The sequence below is a fragment of the Oncorhynchus masou genome, chromosome 10, assembly GCF_036934945.1.
Source record: "Oncorhynchus masou masou isolate Uvic2021 chromosome 10, UVic_Omas_1.1, whole genome shotgun sequence".
Classification (NCBI taxonomy): Eukaryota; Metazoa; Chordata; class Actinopteri; order Salmoniformes; family Salmonidae; genus Oncorhynchus; species Oncorhynchus masou.
Genome location: NC_088221.1, coordinates 45,367,016 through 45,389,541, shown reverse-complemented (window position 1 = coordinate 45,389,541; position 22,526 = coordinate 45,367,016). Strand labels below are relative to the sequence as shown.

Here is a 22,526-nt window from a genome sequence, read left to right as displayed (position 1 = left end):
GTATAGAGGACTATAAATAACTAGACAGCAGGATGTGGATGCATTTGGATAAGTCAATGTCTTTGCAATATCTGCAAAGTTGTGTTATCAGATACAGATGTGCATAGACAATTCGATACAAATAGCAACAATTTAGCATATTCATCCAAAAATACCTAATAATTAATGTGGGTTTTTTTTGTCATAGGAAATGGGATAAGACTAAACCGAACCTAACAATTCCTGACATGGAGCATTTCATTATTTGGGACTTGTGAAATAATGTCCTCTGCTTATTTAAAATACCCCATATAAATAGGCATATTATTTCCTATGTGAATCACCAAAACAAAGGAAATCAGAAACTTGACATTTACTTAAACTTTTATTTATTTTTTAACATTAGATTTTACACAATTTTGCATTTACCAAAACTACTGTATATAACATAAATGAGCACAAATAAAACATTTAAAATTGCCACATGAACAGATTCAAAATTAGTAAGGGTTTGTCCCCTCTGTTCTAGAGTACGGCACTACAGATGGAACCATATGTGAACCAGCACAGCAGTTTAAACATAACCCTGCAGTAACTGTAGCACCACCATTTAGAATGGCACCTGTCAGTTCTCATCAAGCTTTTCTCAGTGAAATATTTGACTGCACTCTTTACAATCTACCATTTTGACCTCAAAATGAAAATGTACTGTAGTGAGAATTAAAACAGCATATTTCACAAATTGCAATAGACTAATTACAATCCTTAATATTTCATGAGTCCTAACACATAACAACTTAAAGAACAATACATCAAAAGGCAAGGCAAAGATCACTAATAAGCTAGTCTGCTCAGATCAGTTTACCAACTGTTCACAAAGTGCTAAGGAATCCTGTTACTATTGGGTCAGTAAAAGTGAACACAATCTGACTGTCCAACTCTTTTGATTGGGTGATCTAAAATGTCGACTGACTTTCAGGTGCAGATTTAACTAGCTATAACAACATTCAAAACATTTAGCAAAAATCAAGTTGAAATTAAACACTGAAATAAACATTTTCATAGAAACATTGACATAATTTAGGAGAATCACTGCCACATTAGCCATACCCAAGACTATATGTTTAACAAAAGTGCTTTGAGTTTTCCCTTTGTATGAGTCGAGGGACACTTTTTATCTGGTGGAATAGAAAGATTAGAGCATGTATTAATGGGTATGTATGTAAATGCCATGGGTTGGCTGTCAAATGCAAAATGAATATTTTGTGATACCAAGGCAACATGATTTTGAAAATATTGTTTTTGCCATAACATAGGAAATGTTCAGATTCCGGCAATACAATCTAGTGTGTTGCAGTGCTCTAGAAATGCATAACAATTACATAATTTCCAAAAATACAGAGCTTCCGTAATTGCAACTTTAGGAGAAAAATTAATATAGTTATGAAATTATACTGTACTACAATGAAAAGTACATTAACTTAAATGTTTATTTTTTTGGTAGACTGTGACCTCTACAATAAACAGTTTTTATACATAATAAAAGCAATTCTACAACCTTGCTCGTACTGCAGTGTGTTGTCCTGTATAAGTGACAAGGCAGTGACAAGGACGAGATGTGAAAGCTTACCATTGGCAGCTCCAACATTCCATCCCTGATCACAGATGGTTTTTCATAGGCTAACGTGACAGGACAGGTCCTTTGAGGAACCACCAGCAGAGCAAAGCTCAGCTTAATAAATTACATTCATTTTAAAATAGAATACAACATTGTTCAATAACTAATGTTAAACAAATAAAACTAAGTATATTCCATTTATTTCCATCAAACGTTACATAAAAATGAACTTTTCTGAAAATCTTAAATAAAAAAAGTGATGGAAAAAGACAGATGGAAAGGACATGAGTGAAGGAGTCTCACTGTTGATTGTCTGAATTGATCAAACATCATGGGAAAAAAAATCTCCTTGTGATACTGTTGAGTTTTTTTTTTTTTTTTTTAATTTTTACAGACAGATTTCACTCACACACAAAATGAAAAGGGGAGAATGAAAGACTGGGTAACATTTCGAGTTTGCACCTGTGTGAATTTTTTTAAACTGTTATTTCAAGAGTAAATAAAACATACAAGTTTGAGCAAAAAGGTAAAATAATGGTATGCGTAGATAAATTGTAAATAGTTCAATATTTTTTACTTTATTTTCATCTTTTATATCCTTCTGTAAATAACTGGCTTCATTAGTCTTTTATACCCTACTGTAAATAACATGTATAGACTTTGCACTGGTGGATAAATCTGTCTTCTGTTTGTAAGTGCTAGTTTTATAGACCAGTTTGTAAATACAATGAAGCTTTGACAATAATATATGTAGAGTTATACGAGTTTCATTACATTTGTAATGTGACCACGTCCTACCACCAAAACATGTATTGTGATACATTCTACTTGAAAGATGTTAGACTTGAAAGATGTTAGACTATGATATCAATGCAGTAAACGTGAGGATATGATAAAGACAGCTGTATAAAGAGAAGAATGAGTTAGCAACATAGAATTACAATACATATCCGGTTTTCTAACCTCCAATCACTTTTTTTAGTCGCAAAAAAAAAAAAACATTCAACTCATGAAGCTAAACCATGTTACATAATGAACCCTCACTGAACATCATGCCAAAGCAGTCATGTTCAGATCTGTCAGATATTGACATTTAAAAAAATGTTTAAAATAAAAAGTCAATGATCAATGAAAAGTTAAAGCAGTGAAAACTAACCCGCTGTACAAAGAGTACCAATGCACTGAATTCACATCACACAAAACAGGTGTTCATTTTCTTCCAGAAGTGATTATTGTCAGAGTGTGGAGTGTTTTGAGAAATTGTGAGGGTTTTCTATTTAAATTTGGAATATATATATTTTTTTTTTCACACAGCCTTTTTGAAGATGCATGTTATATACACATTACTTTAGGCACTTCTACAGTTAAAATAAGACCGGATCAACAAGTGACCTCCCGTCGTGTGTAAGTCAGCCTTTTAAACAAAGATCACCACATGTACTGTACCTTTCTTTTGAAGTCTTATCATTCTGTTCCCTCTTTAATGTCTGTGGCCTCGGAGTAAAACCACCTAACCCTTTAAATGTCTGTGGCCTCGGAGTATAACCACCTAACCCTTTAAATGTCTGTGGCCTCGGGGTAAAACCACCTAACCCTTTAAATGTCTGTGGCCTCGGAGTAAAACCACCTAACCCTTTAAATGTCTGTGGCCTCGGGGTAAAACCACCTAACCCTTTAAATGTCTGTGGCCTCGGAGTAAAACCACCTCACCCTTTAAATGTCTAATAGCTCACCAAACTCTTACTCAAGACTTTCAAATCCTCTAAGGTGGCTTATTTTCAGCCCACCAATCACTCTGCTAGGTCATTGGCACATCTGGTATTTCTTGGATGAATGCTAAAATACTCAAGGCCCAATAGACATAACGCAAACAGTGCAACGCAAACAGACACTTGGAACCAGTGATCGCTAGATTCATGATCAATTCTGGAATTAGTGGCTGATTATATCACTGCCATTTGGCCACCATAAAGGTAGAAGAATGTCTTATTCCTTCATCATAAAGGGACCAAGGCACACCGGGAGGGGGAGCAGTGATCCTATACTCAGAGAACAACCATCGGATAAACAACAACAGACTATACATCCTCCGTCACATTCATCCTTTACAAGAACAAGAAGAGCACTCCTTCCAGCCTGATGCACAGGCCAAGTGTACATTTGTATATGGGGTAAAAACAAGAAAGCGTTTCAATGGTCTGTTTTAAATAAAAGGAATCAAACACTTAAGATGCACAATCAATTCTGCAAAAAAAAAAAATGTTTGATTTGGGTGAGTTGTGTAGTTTTAGCAAAACATTAAAAAGGTCATAAAAGTAATTGTTGAAAACCTTTACAATTACATTTTCAGAATCCCCAATCATGTGTGTATACATATAATAAAATCATACATTTACATATCAGTAATGGTAGTAGTCCTAGCAACACTGGTATATCATATATATATATGTATTTTACCATAGCTCAATGTTATACATTGCCTCTAATCTTCTTCTCAGCATGCAGGTTGCTGTAGTTCTCTTGTGGAGCAAATGTAGTATTTACAGACGGGCTGTTTGGGACCTCTAAGGGCAGCGTCTTGACACTCTGTTCCTTTCCTGTTAGTTACTTGAGGATGATCTGTTTTAGGAGCAGAGATTGAGACATCATGTTACGCAATTGGTGGCATTCACAATCAACATGACTGATTGCCCTTAGGTCCAAGTAACGGTGCCAGTGAGTTTTTTGGAAGACAAAAACAGTACTGATGCAGCTCTGTACAAGATTCATGGTAGGAAATGATGAAACAAAAAAGGGGCTCTTATGTGCAGAAGTAGAACAGTAGCAAAAAACTGTGACCAGTATAATCAAACAATGCTGACGAAACAAAGAAAACCATGGGTAAAATAGACATTTAAATCCTGTATGTAAAACAAACATAATTCTGTTGAGTTGAGACATCTTTCAGATCAGATTCAGAGCTGAGGCAGTAGTCTACATACCCAGGTTATTGTAATAACATTGAAAATAAAAAAATAACAAAAATCGACAACAACAGCGCAAACTAAAATGTTGCAAATCTCAACAAAAACTAATTGAAATCAGAGAAAGTTTTTTTTTTTTTTTTTAAATAGCCTAGCTAGAGATTTTTGTTGAATATTTATTTATTATTTATTTAACCAGGCAAGTCAGTTAAAGAACAAAACTCTTATTTACAATGACGGCCTACCCCGGGCAAACCCAGATGACTCTGGGCCAATTGATGCAGCCTGGATTCAAACCAGGGACTGCAGTGACGCCTCTTGCATTGAGATGCAGTGCCTTAGACCGCTGAGCCACTCGGGAGACACACATATACACTGAGTGAATACACCAAACATTAGGAACACCTTGCTAATATAGGAATAGCACACATACACAATCCATGTCTCAAGGCTTTATAATCCTCCTTTAACCTGTCTCCTCCCCCTTCATCTACACTGATTGAAGTGGATTTAACAAGTGACATCAATAGAGGATCGTAGCTTTCACCTGGATTCACGTGGTCAGGCTACGTCACGGAAAGAGCAGGCGTTCCTAATGTTTTATACACTCAGTGTATATTCCATGTTAACAACCTGGGTGAAATAAAATACCAAAACATCCAGCAGAATAAGCTTCAGGACAAGGCTGGTGGTTTGCAAGTATGCGTATGTTTTAACGTTCTCCCAGAATCTGACCTGACCCCCCCCCCCCCAAGAGGAAGTGTCTAAAAGAGACAACACAGGAAAGTCACAGGCACATGTGACAGCCCTGTCACACACACACACTAGGGCTGAGCGGTATACCAGTGTATATCAGTATACACTGAACATCATGCCAAAGCAGTGAAAACTATATGGGGAGGCAGCGTAGCCTAGTGGTTAGAGCGTTGGACTAGTAACCGGAAGTTTGCAAGTTCAAACCCCCAAGCTGACAGGTACAAATCTGTCATTCTGCCCCTGAACAGGCAGCTAACCCACTGTTCCTAGGCCATCATTGAAAATAAGAATTTGTTCTTAACTGACTTGCCTAGTTAAATAAAGATGTAAAAAAAATATATATATGCAGGACATTTTTTTGTTGTTGTTTTTTTAACTTTACCTTCTGTAACGGTATTTGAATGTTTGGTTTGTTAAATGTGATGCGAAGTAATGGACGTTACACACAGCGTTACTTGAGTCATCTCTCTCCATACCACTTTCCACACAGACCTAGCCCTCGGCGCCTGGTACGCATGGAGCGCATTTGTTGTTCCTCGACCACGAGACACTTGTGTTCAGTCTGCATGGTCAATGCAACACATGCAACAATGTTGATGACAACCAGTGGTGTAGCGGTGCATTGAGAAGTGGGTATTACTCTAATTTTGCCACAATTTTTGTCGAACGGCCCGGCCCGTTCAGGCAAAGGAAAGGCACACTGTGTGAAACATTCTATGAGCAGCAGTGACATACACTCTGAATGATCTAAAATGATGAAGCCCATATTGGTCTTTCACAGTCAGGCCAACCCAAGCTGTACTGTTCAGTCGGATAATAGTAGGCCTACTATTGAAACAGATAAACTGTGTGAGAAATTCACAGGTTCAGATTTTTACTTAATTTTTTCAGATTATGGTTCTCAAAGTCAGACCTTCTTTATTTTTTCTATTTATTTTTTAAACAACAAAATGGTATATTCTAAGTCCAATGCTTAAACTACATCAGGAGACCACTTTTGAGGTCTGGGAAAAATCAAAGAAATGTTGATTGCTGAGAGTAGTTCCCCTTTAATTGAAGTGTGCAGGCACCTAGCACTACTGTTTGATTGGCAGTGTTTCTGTAGCACATGAGATGGAGTTTACAAAATGTATTTATACATCATATACCTCCACTCCACTATTTTGATACGTATCAGTGGGGATTAAGAAGGGAGTACTTTTTATTTATTTTACCTTTATTTAACTAGGCAAGTCAGTTAAGAACAAATTCTTATTTTCAATGACAGCCTAGGAACAGTGGGTTAACTGCCTGTTCAGGGGCAGAACGACAGATTTGTACCTTGTCAGCTCAGGGATATGAACTTGCAACCTTTCGGTTACTAATCCAACGCTCTAACCACTAGGCTACCCTACCGTATACACAATGCCCACTGCAAAATAAGTGGGTATAGCATCCACTAAACCACATCAAGGCTGTTTTCACTTTGCTTCTTAATATAAATCCCCTAACATTCTATAACTACACTATTAGTTTGTGTTTCTTACATCTTCAAAACAACTAATTTGTCTTTTCTTAGCAAGTTGGGCCTAAATCTTGTTGGCCTGATAATATAGGTGATGGTGTACGCCTAAATCAGCATGTCGTTTGTGCAACAGTATCTTCTGAATCAAAGAGGAAGCATGAATATGTTTGCTACATGAAGTAGCTAAGATAATGCATTCAATATGTAACCAAATATTATAGGGTCCCCTAGGAAACACTGACCAACACGTTGGTTCCTACCCTGTCACAATAACTCCTCCCTGGCATTTGAATTAATTGTCATGTCAAAGAACACTGTATTCAAAGTGCCCACTATTATATTCTAACTACAGAATTAGAATAATCATTCTATTTCCATGATATCAACAGTTCACCCAAATGTTTTTCTCTAAATCACAAGTAAAATCACAATTGCAACATTTGGTTAAAAATGAGGCCTAAATTGTTTGCCCATATCGTCCAGCCCATTGTGTGGAAATTATCTCAAATGAGTACAAGAAATGCAGAAATGTATGAAAATGTCAACAATTATTTTTGATTGAAGTTGAATTGAACTGTATCAAACAATCAGAATGTCGGAAAACCCATTCAAATCACTTAAGAATGTATGTGTTGCCACCCTAGGGTCACGACCTATTCATGAAGCAATTTAACAACTTGTATTATTCAAAAACATAAAATTACCATCAAGTACAGACCAACTTTATTTATTTTTTTAAATACAGTGATCTGATATTTTGTCCATAACGCCCAGCCCTCAAACACACACACACACACACACACTTAAGTCCTTCTTGTGATAATAACAGCAAATTCTAAGCTTTAATTGATTCAATTGGTCTCTTTAGTCTGAGGGACTAATTTAGGCTGGTTCAACCCATAGGCTTATCTATAGCTTATTTTTTCTCTCTCACTTAACAGAATTATAGTAACACCTGAATTAAATAAAAATAAATTGTCACTAAATTAAAAAAAAACTAAGGAAGTTCTGCAAAGCACAACAAACTACTATTTGCAGATGAGAGCTCTCTAAGTGCTTTCTGTCATTACTATATTTAATACAGCATGTAGAATAATTCTAGTCAAGCTTGCTCATTAAGCAAGGCAACAGGCAGGAGAGCCTTGATGATGTCATGACCAGCACTTATTCAGAGCTCAGGGATTCATGAAAGAAAGCTTTAAAAAAGGAGCAAACCTGATTGGCTGGTGCTGTTGCTGCGTAGGGAACACTTGTGGCAGGAGTAGTTGCTGCAGAGACAGTAGCAGGCGTAGCACTGTACATCATGGGTACTTTTTCAGGAAGGGAACCATGGAAGCAATGAACAGGTAGCTGGAGCATTATGGTAACCATAGCAACATTTAGTCTATTTCTTCTTTGCATGGTGAATACAGTACAACAACATCAGCAGCAAGCCATCATTAGGTTTTTATTTTCATGTAACCTTTATTTAACCATTTTTGTTGTATATTTATTTAACTAGGCAAGTCAGTTAAGAACAAATTCTTATTTACAATGACGGCCTACCCCGGCCAACCCCTCCCCTAACCCGGACGACGCTGGGCCAATTGTGCGCCGCCCTTTGGGACTCCTGATCACGGCCGGTTGTGATACAGCCCGGGATCAAACCCGGGTCTGTAGTGACGCCTCTAGCACTGCGATGCAGTGCCTTAGACCGCTGCGCGACTCAGGATCCCTAGGTTAGACCAGCAGATGGCATGCGATCACAGTGCAAAGGGTCATGCAATAATAGTGCAAATGGTTATACAATCACAGTGCAAAGGGTCATGCAATCATAGTGCAAATGGTTATACAATCACAGTGCAAAGGGTTATGCAGTCACAGTGCAAAGCATGAAAGCATGGGAGAAATAATGGAGGAAAGCAGCTTCAAGTAACATTTCAGGAAATTTGTCAGATAGTTGACCGATTCCCAGAGAAGACAATATGAAACTAAACGCTTCCAATTAGGACATGGAAAAATGATGTTTTGCTTATCATATATCATCATTAGGATGGTATCTTCACTGCTATGTTAGTAATAAGTTCCCTTTTAAAACAAATAGAGGAAAGCAATTTGATATGGAAAGACCAAGACATGTCCAATAAAATCTCTGGGAAACTGATCAAACTGATCCTAATCCACAGAGCAGTAAAGAACTAGAAATATCAACAAGCAGCGCTTGTAACTGATGTCACATATTTTCAATACTTGTATTATCTACAACGGAATGATTATCACTGCAGAGAACAACAGACACAAAACTAAATAAACTAAATAATCATAAGAAAGAAAAAGTAGCCCAATCAGTGATGGCAAAGAGTATAAAATAAAAGTCAGAGCTTTGACACAGACATGACTAACATAAAAAAAAAATGTATGCTGAAATTTGTTATAAAAATACACTTCCCAACAGGTGATTTAAAAATGTACTGGTTCCTAACGTATATAAAAACACCCTTACCCCCTGAACCAGAGAATATTTATCCAAGAGAATATTGAAATAACAGGAAAGTATTTTAAACCAACAGAGAAAACATTCCACCCATATTCTCCATTCATTAGTGGTGATATCAGAAAAAAAGAAACAAGGGACCTACCAACGCCGGTAGCAGGAGACATGCAAAACACTGACCCTGTGTGATTGTGCAGTGGGAAGTGAGTAGAGGAAAATGAGGGAGAAAAAGAGGTTAGCTAGTTTTCAGCATGCTTCAACACATTCAAAAAACAAATACAAGCCCTCAATGGAAACCAATGGTTCTTTAGCTTGGTGAGCATACACAGATACAAGCCCATGACAACCAATGCGTGTTAGAAGTATAGTGTGTGGGTTTAAGTGTAGGGTGTAGATGAGACTTGCAGAATAAAATAGCCCCTGTCGACTGACATGGGAATCAGTGCTAGGACAGCCAGGCAGTACAGTAGTTAATTTAGTAGCGCAATAAAGAATCTAACAAGAGTGCATAGTGGTTGTTACTGTTGATTATGGCTGTCAGAGGAAGGCCATGTTGAGAGAAAGAGCTAAGCTCATTATATAATTAAGCAATAAGGCCCAAGGGGGTGTGGTATATATGGCCAATATACCGCGGCTAAGGGCTGTTATTATGCACGACGCAAAGTGGAGTGGCCATATACCACAAATCCTCGAGGTGCCTTATTGCTATTATAAACTGGTTACCAATGCAATTACAGAAGTAAAAATAAATGTTGTGTCATACCCGTGATATACCACGGCTGTCAGTCAAATCAGCATTCAGGGCTCGAACCACCCAGTTTATAAAGGTATATTAATACAGGGTTCTACTTAGCCATGTACTTACTGTATCACAACAATGTAGGCCAATGGCCTGAATTTGATACATTTGATTAAAGCAGGTCTCCTTCAACCAACCTGGATGATGTCATCTGGACGCACTGATATATCTAACTGCCAGGACATTGAACTATTACGTATGTGACAGTGACATTGAATGTGCATCATTTGCAAGAAAAATGAACAGCTGAAATTACAAGGTGTTGCATTACTTCATCACAGCTAGGAATGCAGAAAAACAAGGACACCTGACTCACAGTAAGCCACCTTAAACAGATCTAACCACCAAACATTAGCAGGGGGGGAATGAGGAGGGAATTATAAAGTCCTCATTAGTCATAAAGGGACAGTGGAGCTGTGGAGCCATGGATTATATTTAGAGAGTTGGGCTGCTGCGGAGCCCTGGACTCTACCCAGACAGCCGGGCTGCGGAGCCCTGGACTCTACTCAGACAGCCGGGCTGCGGAGCCCTGGACTCTACTCAGACAGCCGGGCTGTGGAACCATGAATTATATTTAGATAGCTGGATTAAATAAAATAGCTATGGATTATGGATTATACTCAAACAATTGGGCTGGGGAGCCTTGGACTCTACTCAGACAGCTGGGCTGTGGAGCCTTGGACTCTACTCAGACAGCTGGGCTGGGGAGCTATGGATCATACCTGTGGGATAGAACGCAGCTGTCTGCTGGAGCTGTGCATTGGCCAGAGCCTGCTGGTAGTGCAACATACTGGGGTTGAAGAAGGAGCTGGCCCCGTGGTTCTTCTCCAGAGCTTGTCTCTTTGGTAGGGGCTGCAGGCAGCCATAAGGGAATGCCTGCTGAGGACAAAATACATGTTAACACAACACAGATAAAATACTTAACAGTAGCTCTCATGTATGTAAATAATATCATAGCTTTATACTGTATGTAAATAATATCACTGGCTATGAGCTTTATACTGCATGTAAATAATATTACAATCATTGCCAAATGATTGAGCAAAACTGTATACAACTATTACATCACAAAATAAAAGGTATTTATGATCAAATTAGTGAATGGCTAAAACTTCATACTGTTAATTTAACACCTATTAAATTACTGAACGATAACTGACGGTGAATGATTCTGTACACATACTAGAGGAGTCTTAAGAAGTTACAAAAACAAAAATGACAAATTAAATTACGTGAGTTGCTACAGTACAATTAATAGCTACATGCAAAGCAAAAGGTGAAAGGTCAAAGTACCAGGTCTACAGTTGCCTCGAAGGTTCGCTTCATTGCTTTGGCAGTCGACTGAGTCTTTTAATAGCAGACAGCGAGCACATGATGGCAGTGTGCCAATGGGATTCAAGCGTATTAACATACAGGTAACAGCAAGCAGAGGTGCGTCATGGGGACAGCATTGCATTGTGGATAGGTGAGAAGGAGAAAAAAAAAATCGGAATGCAGTTTACCACCACATACAAAACAATAGGCATGCACAATAAACAAATGTAACTGATTCAAGGAAACATACGACTGACTCCTGAATTAGTATGTAAGCATTTACCATACTCATTAAATAGCTTAATCTAATAGAATCTAGAATTACAACAATACTTTGCAACGACATTAGGACTGAGGTTATTTGCTAATGTAGAAAACAGAAACAGTAGTAGATCACAATATGTTCATAATTATCAAATCATTATCAAATTGAATATACAGTTTAGGCTACTAAATAAATGTTCTAGTAATGCATTAATTGACAGACAATTGCTATACCAGGATTGTACATGATACACATAAATTTGAAATAGAGACAAGAGGTAAAAGCTAGGCTACTGTGAATGGTAACCCTTGTGAATTTTTTCTCGACTGAGAGCTAGGTCTGATTCATGTAATCTTGAGTGTTTTACATGTCATACTAAATGGGGAACAGAGAGAACGATATACCCACTGAATTGATGATAACTTACGTACAGAATGTGGAGCTCTGTTTATTGTGAGATTAGGTATTAAATTTATTAAACACATTGGTCATTCATCGTTTCAGCCAAAAACCGTACCTTCACTACACTACAAAATTCCTCAGCATTACAGACGTATCACTAATCACTACATGACCAAAAGTATGTGGACACCTGCTCGTCGAACATCTCATTTCAAAATCATGGATATTAATATGGAGTTGGTCCCCTCTTTGCTGCTATAACAACCTCCACTCTCTGGGAAGGCTGTCCACTACATGTTGGAACACTGCTGAGGATACTTGCTTTCATTCAGCACAAGAGCATTAGTGAGGTCTGGCACTGATGTTGCGCGATTAGGCCTGGCTCGCAGTCGGCGTTCCAATTCATCCCAAAGGTGTTTGATATGGTTAAGGTCAGGGCTATGCTGGCCAGTCAAGTTCTTAAACACCGATCTCGACAAACCATTTCTGTATGGACCTCGCTTTGTGCACAGGCCTATTGTCATGCTGAACAAGGAAAGGGCCTTCCCCAAACTGTTGACACAAAGTTGGAAGCACAGAATTGTCGAGAATGTCATGGCATGCTGTAGCGTTAAGATTTCCCTTCACTGGAACTAAGGGGCCTAAACTGAACCATGAAAAACAGCCCCAGACCATTATTCCTCATCCACCAAACTTTACAGTTGGCACTATGCATTGGGGCAGGAAGTGTTCTCCTAGCATCCGCCAAACCCTGATTTGTCCCTCGGACTACCAGATGGTGAAGAGTGATTCATCACTCCAGAAAACACATTTCCACTGTTTCAGAGTCCAATGGCGGCAAGCTTTCCACCACTCCAGCCGACGCTTGTCATTGTGCATGGTAATCGTAAGCTTCTGTGTTGCTGCTCAGCCATGGAAACCCAGTCATGGAAGCTTCCGGTGAACAGTTATTGTGCTGACGTTGCTTCCAGAGAAAGCTTGGACCTCGGTAGTGAGTGTGTGGCCTACCACTTTACAGCTGAGCCATTGTTGCTCCTCGAAGCTTCCACTTCACAATAACAGAACTTAGTTGACCAGGGCAACGGTCTGACTTGTTGGAAAGGTGGCATCCTATGAAGGTGCCCTGTTGAAAATCACTGAGCTCTTTAGTAAGGCCAATCTATTGCCTATGTTTGTCTATTGAGATTGCATGGCTCTGTGCTCAATTTTATACACCCGTCAGCAAATGGGTGTGGTTGAAATAGCCAAATCCACTAATTTGAAGGTGTCCACATACTTTTGTATATATAGTGTATCAAGGTACTAAAGCATTTACCAACTCTAGTAATACTAGTGCTGTAATACAACAGTATTTAAGTAATTCTGAGACCATGCAAAAAATGAAAACAGATGATAACTGATGATAAAATATATGGAGGAACAGAAAATAGCAGAGCTATGATGGAGGATACAGAACAGTCTATGTAAGGCCATGCATGTTGTTGTTTTTAACAGCCAAAATAGAAGTCTGAATGTGCCATTATGTGAAATGTGTACATTGTGTACACGAGAGTAATGTTGAATCAGCTATTCAAATGCTGCTGCTGGAGAATTTGACTATGGATGTTTAGCAGATAGGGCTTTATTCTTAGGAACTTCTTGGAAGTTTAAGATGAAGGCAAAACCAACAGCAGACAATAGACCACAATGAAACAAGACAGTAACTGTAGAAACAGGGTTCACTTTGCAGCAGCTGGCAAATCGAACACAGATTTTCAAAAAGCATGAAAGCAAAGTGAGACGGCCAAAGATGATCTTTACATAAACAGCGAGGAAAAGGTTAGTTAATCAGCTAGGTTAGTAAAACAACTAGGTAAATGTTAGCTAACCTGCTAGGTAAAGGTTAGTTAACCAGCTAGGTAAATTATAACTTTAGTTAGACGGGTACAGATTAGTTAACCAGTTAGGTAAAGGTTAGCTAACTAGCTCGGTAAATGTTATCTTTAGTTCAACAGCTAGGTAAAGGCTAGCTTTAGTTAAATAGCTAGATAAAGGTTAGGTAACCAGCTAGGTAAAGGTTAGTTAACCAGCTAGGTAAATGTTATATTTAGTTAAACAGCTACATAAAGTTTAGTTAACCAGCTAGGTAAAGGTTAGCTAAACAGCTAGGTAAAGCCTAGATTTAGTTAACCAGCTAGGTAAAGGTTAGTGAACCAGCTAGGTAAAGGTTATATTAAGTTAAACAGCAAGGTAAAGCCTAGATTTAGTTAAACAGCTAGGTAAAGGTTAGTGAGCCAGCTAGGTAAATGTTAGCTTCAGTTAAACGGATAGGTAAAGGTTAGTGAACCAGCTAGGTAAAGGTTATATTAAGTTAAACAGCAAGGTAAAGCCTAGATTTAGTTAAACAGCTAGGTAAAGGTTAGTTAAACAGCTAGGTAAAGGTTATATTAAGTTAAACAGCTAGGTAAAGCCTAGATTTAGTTAAACAGCTAGGTAAAGGTTAGTTAAACAGCTAGGTAAAGGCTAGATTTAGTTAAACAGCTAGGTAAAGGTTAGTTAAACAGCTAGGAATAGGTTAGTTAAACAGCTAGGTAAAGGTTAGTTAAACAGCTAGGAATAGGTTAGTTAAACAGCTAGGTAAAGGTTAGATTTAGTTAAACAGCTAGGTAAAGGCTAGATTTAGTTAAACAGCAAGGTAAAGCCTAGATTTAGTTAAACAGCTAGGTAAAGGTTAGTTAAACAGCTAGGAATAGGTTAGTTAAACAGCTAGGTAAAGGTTAGTTAAACAGCTAGGTAAAGGTTAGTTAAACAGCTTGGTAAAAGGTTAACGTCACATAAGGAGATACACAAATGTATGTTTATGCTATGTGACAGTTTAAAGGCAATTGAGGACTACTACTTACTTGGCATATTACATGTTGAGTCTTAAGAGCATATATTAGATGTAACAATCTTTAATGTAGCTACATTGTATATTAAAATAGGGTGGCTGGTAGCCTAGCGGTTAGGGCATTGGGCTAGAAACAGAAAGGTCGCTAGTTCAAATGTCCGAGCTGACAAGGTGAAAAATCTGCAGATGTGCCCTTGAGCAAGGCACTTATCCCTAACTGCTCCAGGGTTGCCGTTGATAATGGCAGACCTTGGCTGTGACCCCACTCTCAGGGGGAGTTGGGCTAAGCAAAAAAACACATTTCCAATTCAAACATGCACACTTGTGCATGTGTGAAATAGGACAAATATAAGCACCCACTAAATTATTATTATTAGTATTATAAATAAAGCAGTGCTCCACATTCAATAAGTTTAGCTAATCAACCAACAAAGGGTAATTGAATAGGATTAAGATAGTAGGCCTACTGACGTGAATGTAGAATGTGTTGCATTTTAAAACGAATAGGACAAGTTGCCCTTAATCAGAAGGGATGCTACAGTATTATAGTAGCTATATAGGCCAATGGTGTGTGTTCTATGCTGCTGCACATGGGTCTGGAGGGAAGCATCTTACCATGGCTGCAGCTGCTGCCTGGGCTGCCACAGCCGTATGGTTGACCTGGTGTTGAGAGGATTTGATTTTGGCCTGTAAGTGTGCAGGGGGGTGGAAGTACTTGCACTTCTCCCTGGAGCAGCGCGACTTGATGTAGTCCATGCAGACGGTGACGGTGTTGTCACTGGTGTCGATCATGGGGCTGTCGCTGGGGTGGGCGAAGCGGCAGTCCGTCTCGCCTCGCGCACAGGTCCCCCGCTGGAACTCACGACACACCTACAATAGGACAACCACACAGGAAGAGATGGATGAAGTAATAGCACCCTGGAAATGTGCCCTGTTTGACAGTCAACAGGCATTCCGTGATGAACGTGCACTGAGTGTACAAAACATTAGGAACACCTGCTCTTTCCATGACATAGACTGACAAGGTGAATCCATATGAAAGCCATGATCCATTATTGATGTCACTCGTTAAATCCATTTCAATCAGTGTAGATGGAGTGGATGAAACAGGTTAAAGAAGGATATTCGACACATGGATTGTGTATGTATGCCATTTAGAGAGTGAATTGGCAAGACAAAATATTTAAATGCCATTGAACAGGGTATGGAAGTAGGTGCCAGGCACACCGGTTTGTGTCAAGAACCGCACCCCTGCTGGGTTTTCCACGATCAACAGTTTCCTGTGTATCAAGAATGGTTCACCACCCAAAGGACATAAAGCCATGGGATGTGAAGGGATGTGAAGCGCATTAATGCAGTTGTGGTAAGAAATCAGGCTCCATGTTCACCCCTCACAAAACAGACATGTATCTTGTCTCTGAAGAATAATGCTGCTATGTTTTTCATGCTCAACAGTTGCCCGTGTGTAAAAAGAATGGACCACAACCCAAAGAACATCCAGCCATTTTGACACAACTGTGGGAAGCATTGGAGGCAACATGGGCCAGCATCCCTGTGGAACACTTTTGACACCTTGTAGAGTCCATGCCCTGACAAATTGAGGCTGTTCTGAGGGCAAAAGGGGGGGCTGCAACTCCATATTAGGAAGGTGTTCTCAATGTGTTGTATATTCAGTGTATTAATACAGCATATCTCAGACAATGATAAGGCCTTGTTCTTGTTTGTGTGAAGGTGATTTGATACCTCCAGTTTGTCGATGCGCAATAGCTTCTGTGAGGGGGAAGAGGAGGACGAGTTTGAGCTCTGGAGTGTGACCGGGGGGCTTCCAGGAACCATCACTGGGGTGTTGGGGAGCAGCTCCGTGGGTATCAGGCTCATCCCATGGCTCATGGAGGTCATGGGTGTAAGGTAAGGAGAGTAGCTGAGACCTGGGCTCGTACCAAGCCCCTGGGCGACATTGAACGCAGGCTGTAAAAGAGAAGGGACAGCAGTCAGTACAGACACTACTACACATCTGAAATGAAGGATCTGAGTTTTGGGATGGTGTATAATTAAGCAATAAGGCACGAGGTGGTGTGGTATATGGCCAATATACCACGACTAAAGGCTGTTTTTACGGACAACGCAACGCAGTGCCTGGATACAGCCTTTAGCCGTGGTATATTGGCCATATAGCACCAACCCCCGAGGTGCCTCATTTGCTATTATAAACTGCTTACCAACGTAATTAGAGCACTAAAAATAAATGTTTCGTCATACCCATGGGTTACGGCCTGATATACCACAGCTGTCAGCCAATCAGCATTCAGGGCTCAAACCACCCAGTTTATAATACACTGTACTTACTACAGGCTGCATGCTCGTGCCTGGGATCATGAAGTGCATCTGCTGGGCCAGCATGGCTGCTGCCGTCTTCTGCTGGATGAGGTTGTTGCGTCCGTTAATCTCCAGCTGGGTTTTTAAATGAGAAGGTGGATGAAGGTACTTACAGTTTTCTCTTGAACAACGACCCTGGAATAAAAGAGTAAGAACACAAAAGATAGATAACTATTAGACAAGATAAAAACCCTTAAACGTAGGCCTAAGCCTATGAGCCTAGAGCTTTATAAAAAATAATATACATATTTATTTTACATAAAGTGAAGCATCATTACTAAACAGGGTCACTAGAATTCATTGACAACCATGGAAAGCAACAAAGACGTCCATAAAAACAAGACACAAAAAGACCATTCATGAAAGATCCATGTTGAGCCTCAATCATGTCCTGACGATGCAGTAGCCCACGCCCCTAACAAACCAAGACCATTCAGCTCAGAGGACAGGACACTAATGCAATATCAGGAAACTCAATCACAGTGACACAGAATCACACCTTCACACTTAAAATGCTTTTCTGTGGGGACAGATAGTATGGTAGTTTGGCTGAAGCTATTGTTGTTACAGAGGCAGTATGATTGACAGAGAGGAGCACACTGCGCCCCACGACAAATGCACACAAGAGTTGAATGCCTGTAGAGCAGGTATTCCCAAACTGGGGTACGCGCAAATGCCGTTAGTGGTACGCCAAATAACAATGTGATTCAAATGTTTTATTATTATTTATTTTTTTAAATCACATTTTCAAACAGTCCATTTATATTTTCCAACGGGGCGATACATTTGGGTGAGTTTTTTTTTCCTCGCCTGAGAAGCCTTGTTTCACTGCCCAAAATAAAAATGTAACCATCTAGTGTTCAGTAAAAAAATAAAAAAAAACAATGTCAAATACAGGTAGCCTAGTCAAATAATTAACATCCAATCACATTAACTGTTACTATCCCGCGGGAATTCCAATAAAGGTCCGTATGTTGCCAAACGTAGCTGCTGCACATTCCGTTTGCTCGAAAATGGATAAATGGTTAAAAAAGTAAGGCCCGCGTCCATAGACACATACCAGCTCTACTGGTAGTACTGCTACTACCAGCAGTACTACACCTGCACCTGTCGACCACACAAGTTGTTCTGCTTCCACAAGCACATCCAATGCTAGCATCAGTAATTCTACATTTGTTGTTAGCCCGTCTAGCATGGACACTGACAGTTGTGAATCTGATGCTGCCCAAGAGCTACTGTCCTCTTATCCAGGAAAGCACCGAACAACAGACAGGGACGTTGGACCATCAAAAAGGCGCAAATATGACGAGAACTACATTGACTTGGGGCTTACTTATATTGGGAGTAGTGTCTTTCCTCAACCACAGTGTGCTATACACTACCGGTCAAAAGTTTTAGAACACCTACTCATTCATGGATTTTTCTTTATTTTTACTGTTTTCTACGTCGTAGAATAATAGTGAAGACATCAAAACTATGAAATAACACATATGGAATCATGCAGAAACCAAAAAAAGTGTTAAACTTTATTTTGATGTATTACACTTGTATTTATATGAATGTTAAATATTTATATTTCTGTAGTTTGAATTTGGCGCTCTGCAATTTCACTGGATGTTGTCGAGGTGGGTCGCTAGCAGAACTGCGCTAGAAAGGTTAAACAATTCAAAATATATTTTATATTTGAGATTCTTCAAATAGCCACCCTTTGCCTTAATGACAGCTTTGCACACTCTTGGAATTCTCTCAACCAACTTCACCTGGAATGCTTTTCCAACAGACTTGAAGGAGTTCCCACATATACTGAGCACGTGTTGGCTACTTTTTCTACACTCTGCGGGTGACTCACCCCGAACCCTCTCAATTTGTTTGAGGTCGGGGGATTGTGGAGGCCAGGTCATCTGATGCAGCACTCCTTTACTCTCCTTCTTGGTAAAATTCCTCTTACACAGCCTGGAGGTGTATTTTGTCATTGTCCTATTGAAAAACAAATAATTGTCCCACTAAGCCCAAACCAGATGAGATGGCGTATCACTGCAGAATGCTGTGGTAGCCATACTGGTTAAGTGTGCCATGAATTCTAAATAAATCACAGACAGTGTCACCAGCAAAGCACCACCACACCATAACACCTCCTCCTCCATGCTTTACAGTGGGAAATACACTTGCGGAGATCATCCGTTCACCCACACTGCGTCTCACAAAGACACAGAGGTTGGAACCAAATCTCCATTTTGGACTCCAGACCAAAGGACATATTCCCACCGGTCTAATGACCATTGCTCGTGTTTCTTGGCCAAAACAAGTCTCTTCTTTTTATTGGTGTTCTTTAGTGGTGGTTTCTTAACAGCAATTTGAACATGAAGGCCTGATTCTCTTTGCTTATTTGAGCTGTAATTACCATAATATGGACTGGGTCTTTCACCAAATGGGGCTATCTAAATTAACTTTTAAGAAGGCATACCTGTTAATACAAATGCATTCCAGGTGACTACCTCATGAAGCTGGTTAAGTTAATGCCAAGAGTGTACAAATCTGTCAAGGCAAAGGGTGGCTATTTGAAGAATCTCAAACATAAAATGTATTTATTTGTTTAACTTTTTTTGGGTTACTACATGATTCCATGTGTGTTATTTCATGGTTTTAATGCCTTCACTATTATTCTAGAATGTAGAAAATAGTTGGAATAAAGAAAATCCCTTGAATGACTAGGTGTTCTAGTACTTTTGCACATACGCTACCGGCCAAAAGTTCTCAGAACTCGATGAAACCTTAACTCTTGCGCAGACATTCAGAAACAAAACATGCCAATTTGAAAAATAAGCCACAGGAGCATTTTGAGCGACAATTAAGATGACTTTTGAGTAGTAAGACATGTATAAAAGCAACAGATACCAATAATAAGAAGGGGCGAGAAGCGTCTTATATTGTGAGCTACCGAGTGGCTCGGACAGGCAAGCCCCATACTATTGTGGAGGACTTAATTATTTCTGCCGTCACGGATATGGCTGAGACAATGCTGGGGGAAAAGGCCCCAAAACTATACAGACAATGTCTTCATCAAGCAACACTTTTTCACGACGCATCAGTGACATGGCAGGAGACCCATTGAAAGAATTACTGCTTGGCATACAAGCCAGTGAATTCGATGCCTTACAGCTGAATTAGTCAATAGACCTGGCAGGCCTGGCACAGCTCCAGGTATACAGTTGAAGTCAGAAGTTTACATACACTTAGGTTGGAGTCGTTAAAACTCGTTTTTCAACCACTACACACATTTCTTGTTAACAAACTATAGTTTTGGCAAGTCGGTTAGGACATCTACTTTGTGCATGACACTAACTTTTTCCAACAATTGTTTACAGACAGATTATTTCACTTATAATTCACTGGATCACAATTCCAGTGGGTCAGAAGTTTACATACACATCATGGGAAAATCAAAAGAAATCAGTCAGGACCTCAGATAAAAATGGTACATCTCCACAAGTCTGGTTCAACCTTGGGAGCAATTTCCAAACGCCTGAAGGTACCACGTTCATCTGTACAAACAAAAGTATGCAAGTGTAAACACCATGGGACCACGTAGCCGTCATACAGCTTAGGAAGGAGACGCGATCTGTCTCCTAGAGATGAACGTACTTTGGAAAAATGCAAATCAATCCCAAAACAACAGCAAAGGACCTTGTGAAGATGCTGGAGGAAACAGGTACAAAAGTATCTATATCCACTGTAAAACAAATCCTATATCGACATAACCTGAAAGGCCGCTCAGCAAGGAAGAAGCCACTGCTCTAGAGTTGCAAAGAAAAAGCCATATCTCAGACTGGTCAATAAAAATAAAAGATTAAGCATCCCGGAGTCGCCTCTTCACTGTTGACGTTGAGACTGGTGTATTGCGGGTACTATTTAATGAAGCTGCCAATTGAGAACTTGTGAGGCGTCTCTTTCTCAAACTAGACATTCTAATGTACTTGTCCTCTTGCTCAGTGGTGCACCGGGGCCTCCCACCCCTCTTTCTATTCTGGTTAGAGCCAGTTTGCACTGTTCTGTGAACGGAGTAGTACACAGTGTTGTTCGAGATCTTTCGTTTCTTGGCAATTTCTCACATGGAATAGCCTTAATTTCTCAGGACAAGAATAGACTAACTAGTTTCAGAAGAAAGTGCTTTGTTTATGGCCATTTTGAGTCTGTAATCAAACCCACAAATGCTGATGCTCCAGATACTCAACTAGTCTAAAGGCCTGTTTGATTGCTTCTTTAAATCAGAATGACATCTTTTTAGCTGTGCTAACAAAATTGCAAATGGGTATTCTAAATGATCAAATAGCCTTTTTATGTTAAACTTGGATTAACCTACACAACGTACCATTGGAACACAGGAGTGATGGTTGCTGATAAATGGGTCTCTGTATGCCTATTTAGATATTCCATAAAAAATAAATAAAAATCTGACATTTCCAGCTGCAATAGTCATTTACATTAACAATGTCTAAACTGTTTTTCTTATCAATTTGATGTTATTTTAATGGACAAAAAAATAATTGCTTTTCTTTCAATAACAAGGACATTTCTAAGTGTCCCCAAACTTTTGAACAGTAGTGTACATCTCGTTTGACCAGCGTTGTGTCAGATCACTCCGGTTCACATTGACCGTGGAGCGTAAGAAAGTAGCCTATCACAACTTTTTCCAACTGATCTGTCTATAGCGCCTGCTAAATTCAGGGCATCAATGTTGTTGAGAAAAGAAGCAAAACTTTTGTAGTTCTCGATGGCTAACGTTATATCTTTCAAAACAGCTGCAGTAAGAAAGACTATCAACATATATTGAGCAGCTGACATTATAGACAGAAACATGCTTCATGTCAGACCAATCTAAACTCCTCCCCTGGCATGTCCAGCCCATCCATTATGTCAGCCAATCATGGCTAGTGGGAAGGATCCTGCCTTTTCCGTGGCTAAACCAACTAGGCTCTTAATTTAACCATTTTATTTGTATTTACAGATGGAACACAAGTTTGTTACTAAGGCACATGAAAGTTCACATGAAACACATTTTTGTAAAAAATAATAAAGCCGTTCAAATGCCTCTCCTGTGAAGTAGTGACATGCGACATGCCGAGCTTCCTGAAACAGGTCACATATTGACGTGAATATACACTGGGTGTACAAAACATTAAGAACACCTTCCTAATAGTGAGTTGCACC

The 22,526-nt window shown here is 39.4% G+C and overlaps 1 protein-coding gene across 17 annotated transcripts in view; it reads right to left on the bottom strand.

The window, feature by feature from the left end:
* Window positions 1-351: 351 nt before the first annotated feature.
* LOC135547673 (muscleblind-like protein 2a) overlaps window positions 352-22,526 on the bottom strand; it is a 44,999-nt gene continuing 22,824 nt past the window's right edge. For 2 of the 17 annotated variants that reach the window (XM_064976869.1, XM_064976870.1), the window contains exons 3-8: window positions 17,289-17,453; window positions 16,686-16,910; window positions 15,558-15,812; window positions 11,386-11,439; window positions 10,815-10,971; window positions 8,042-9,474 (exon numbers count right to left, since the gene is read on the bottom strand). In XM_064976869.1, the coding sequence (XP_064832941.1) occupies window positions 9,299-9,474; window positions 10,815-10,971; window positions 11,386-11,439; window positions 15,558-15,812; window positions 16,686-16,910; window positions 17,289-17,453 (1,032 nt within the window). In that variant the 3' untranslated portion in view covers window positions 8,042-9,298. Of the gene's footprint in view, window positions 4,217-8,035; window positions 9,475-10,814; window positions 10,972-11,385; window positions 11,440-15,557; window positions 15,813-16,685; window positions 16,911-17,288; window positions 17,454-22,526 lie in introns of those variants that run through there. The other 15 variants (XM_064976872.1, XM_064976873.1, XM_064976879.1 and 12 more) reach the window with 15 other exon arrangements.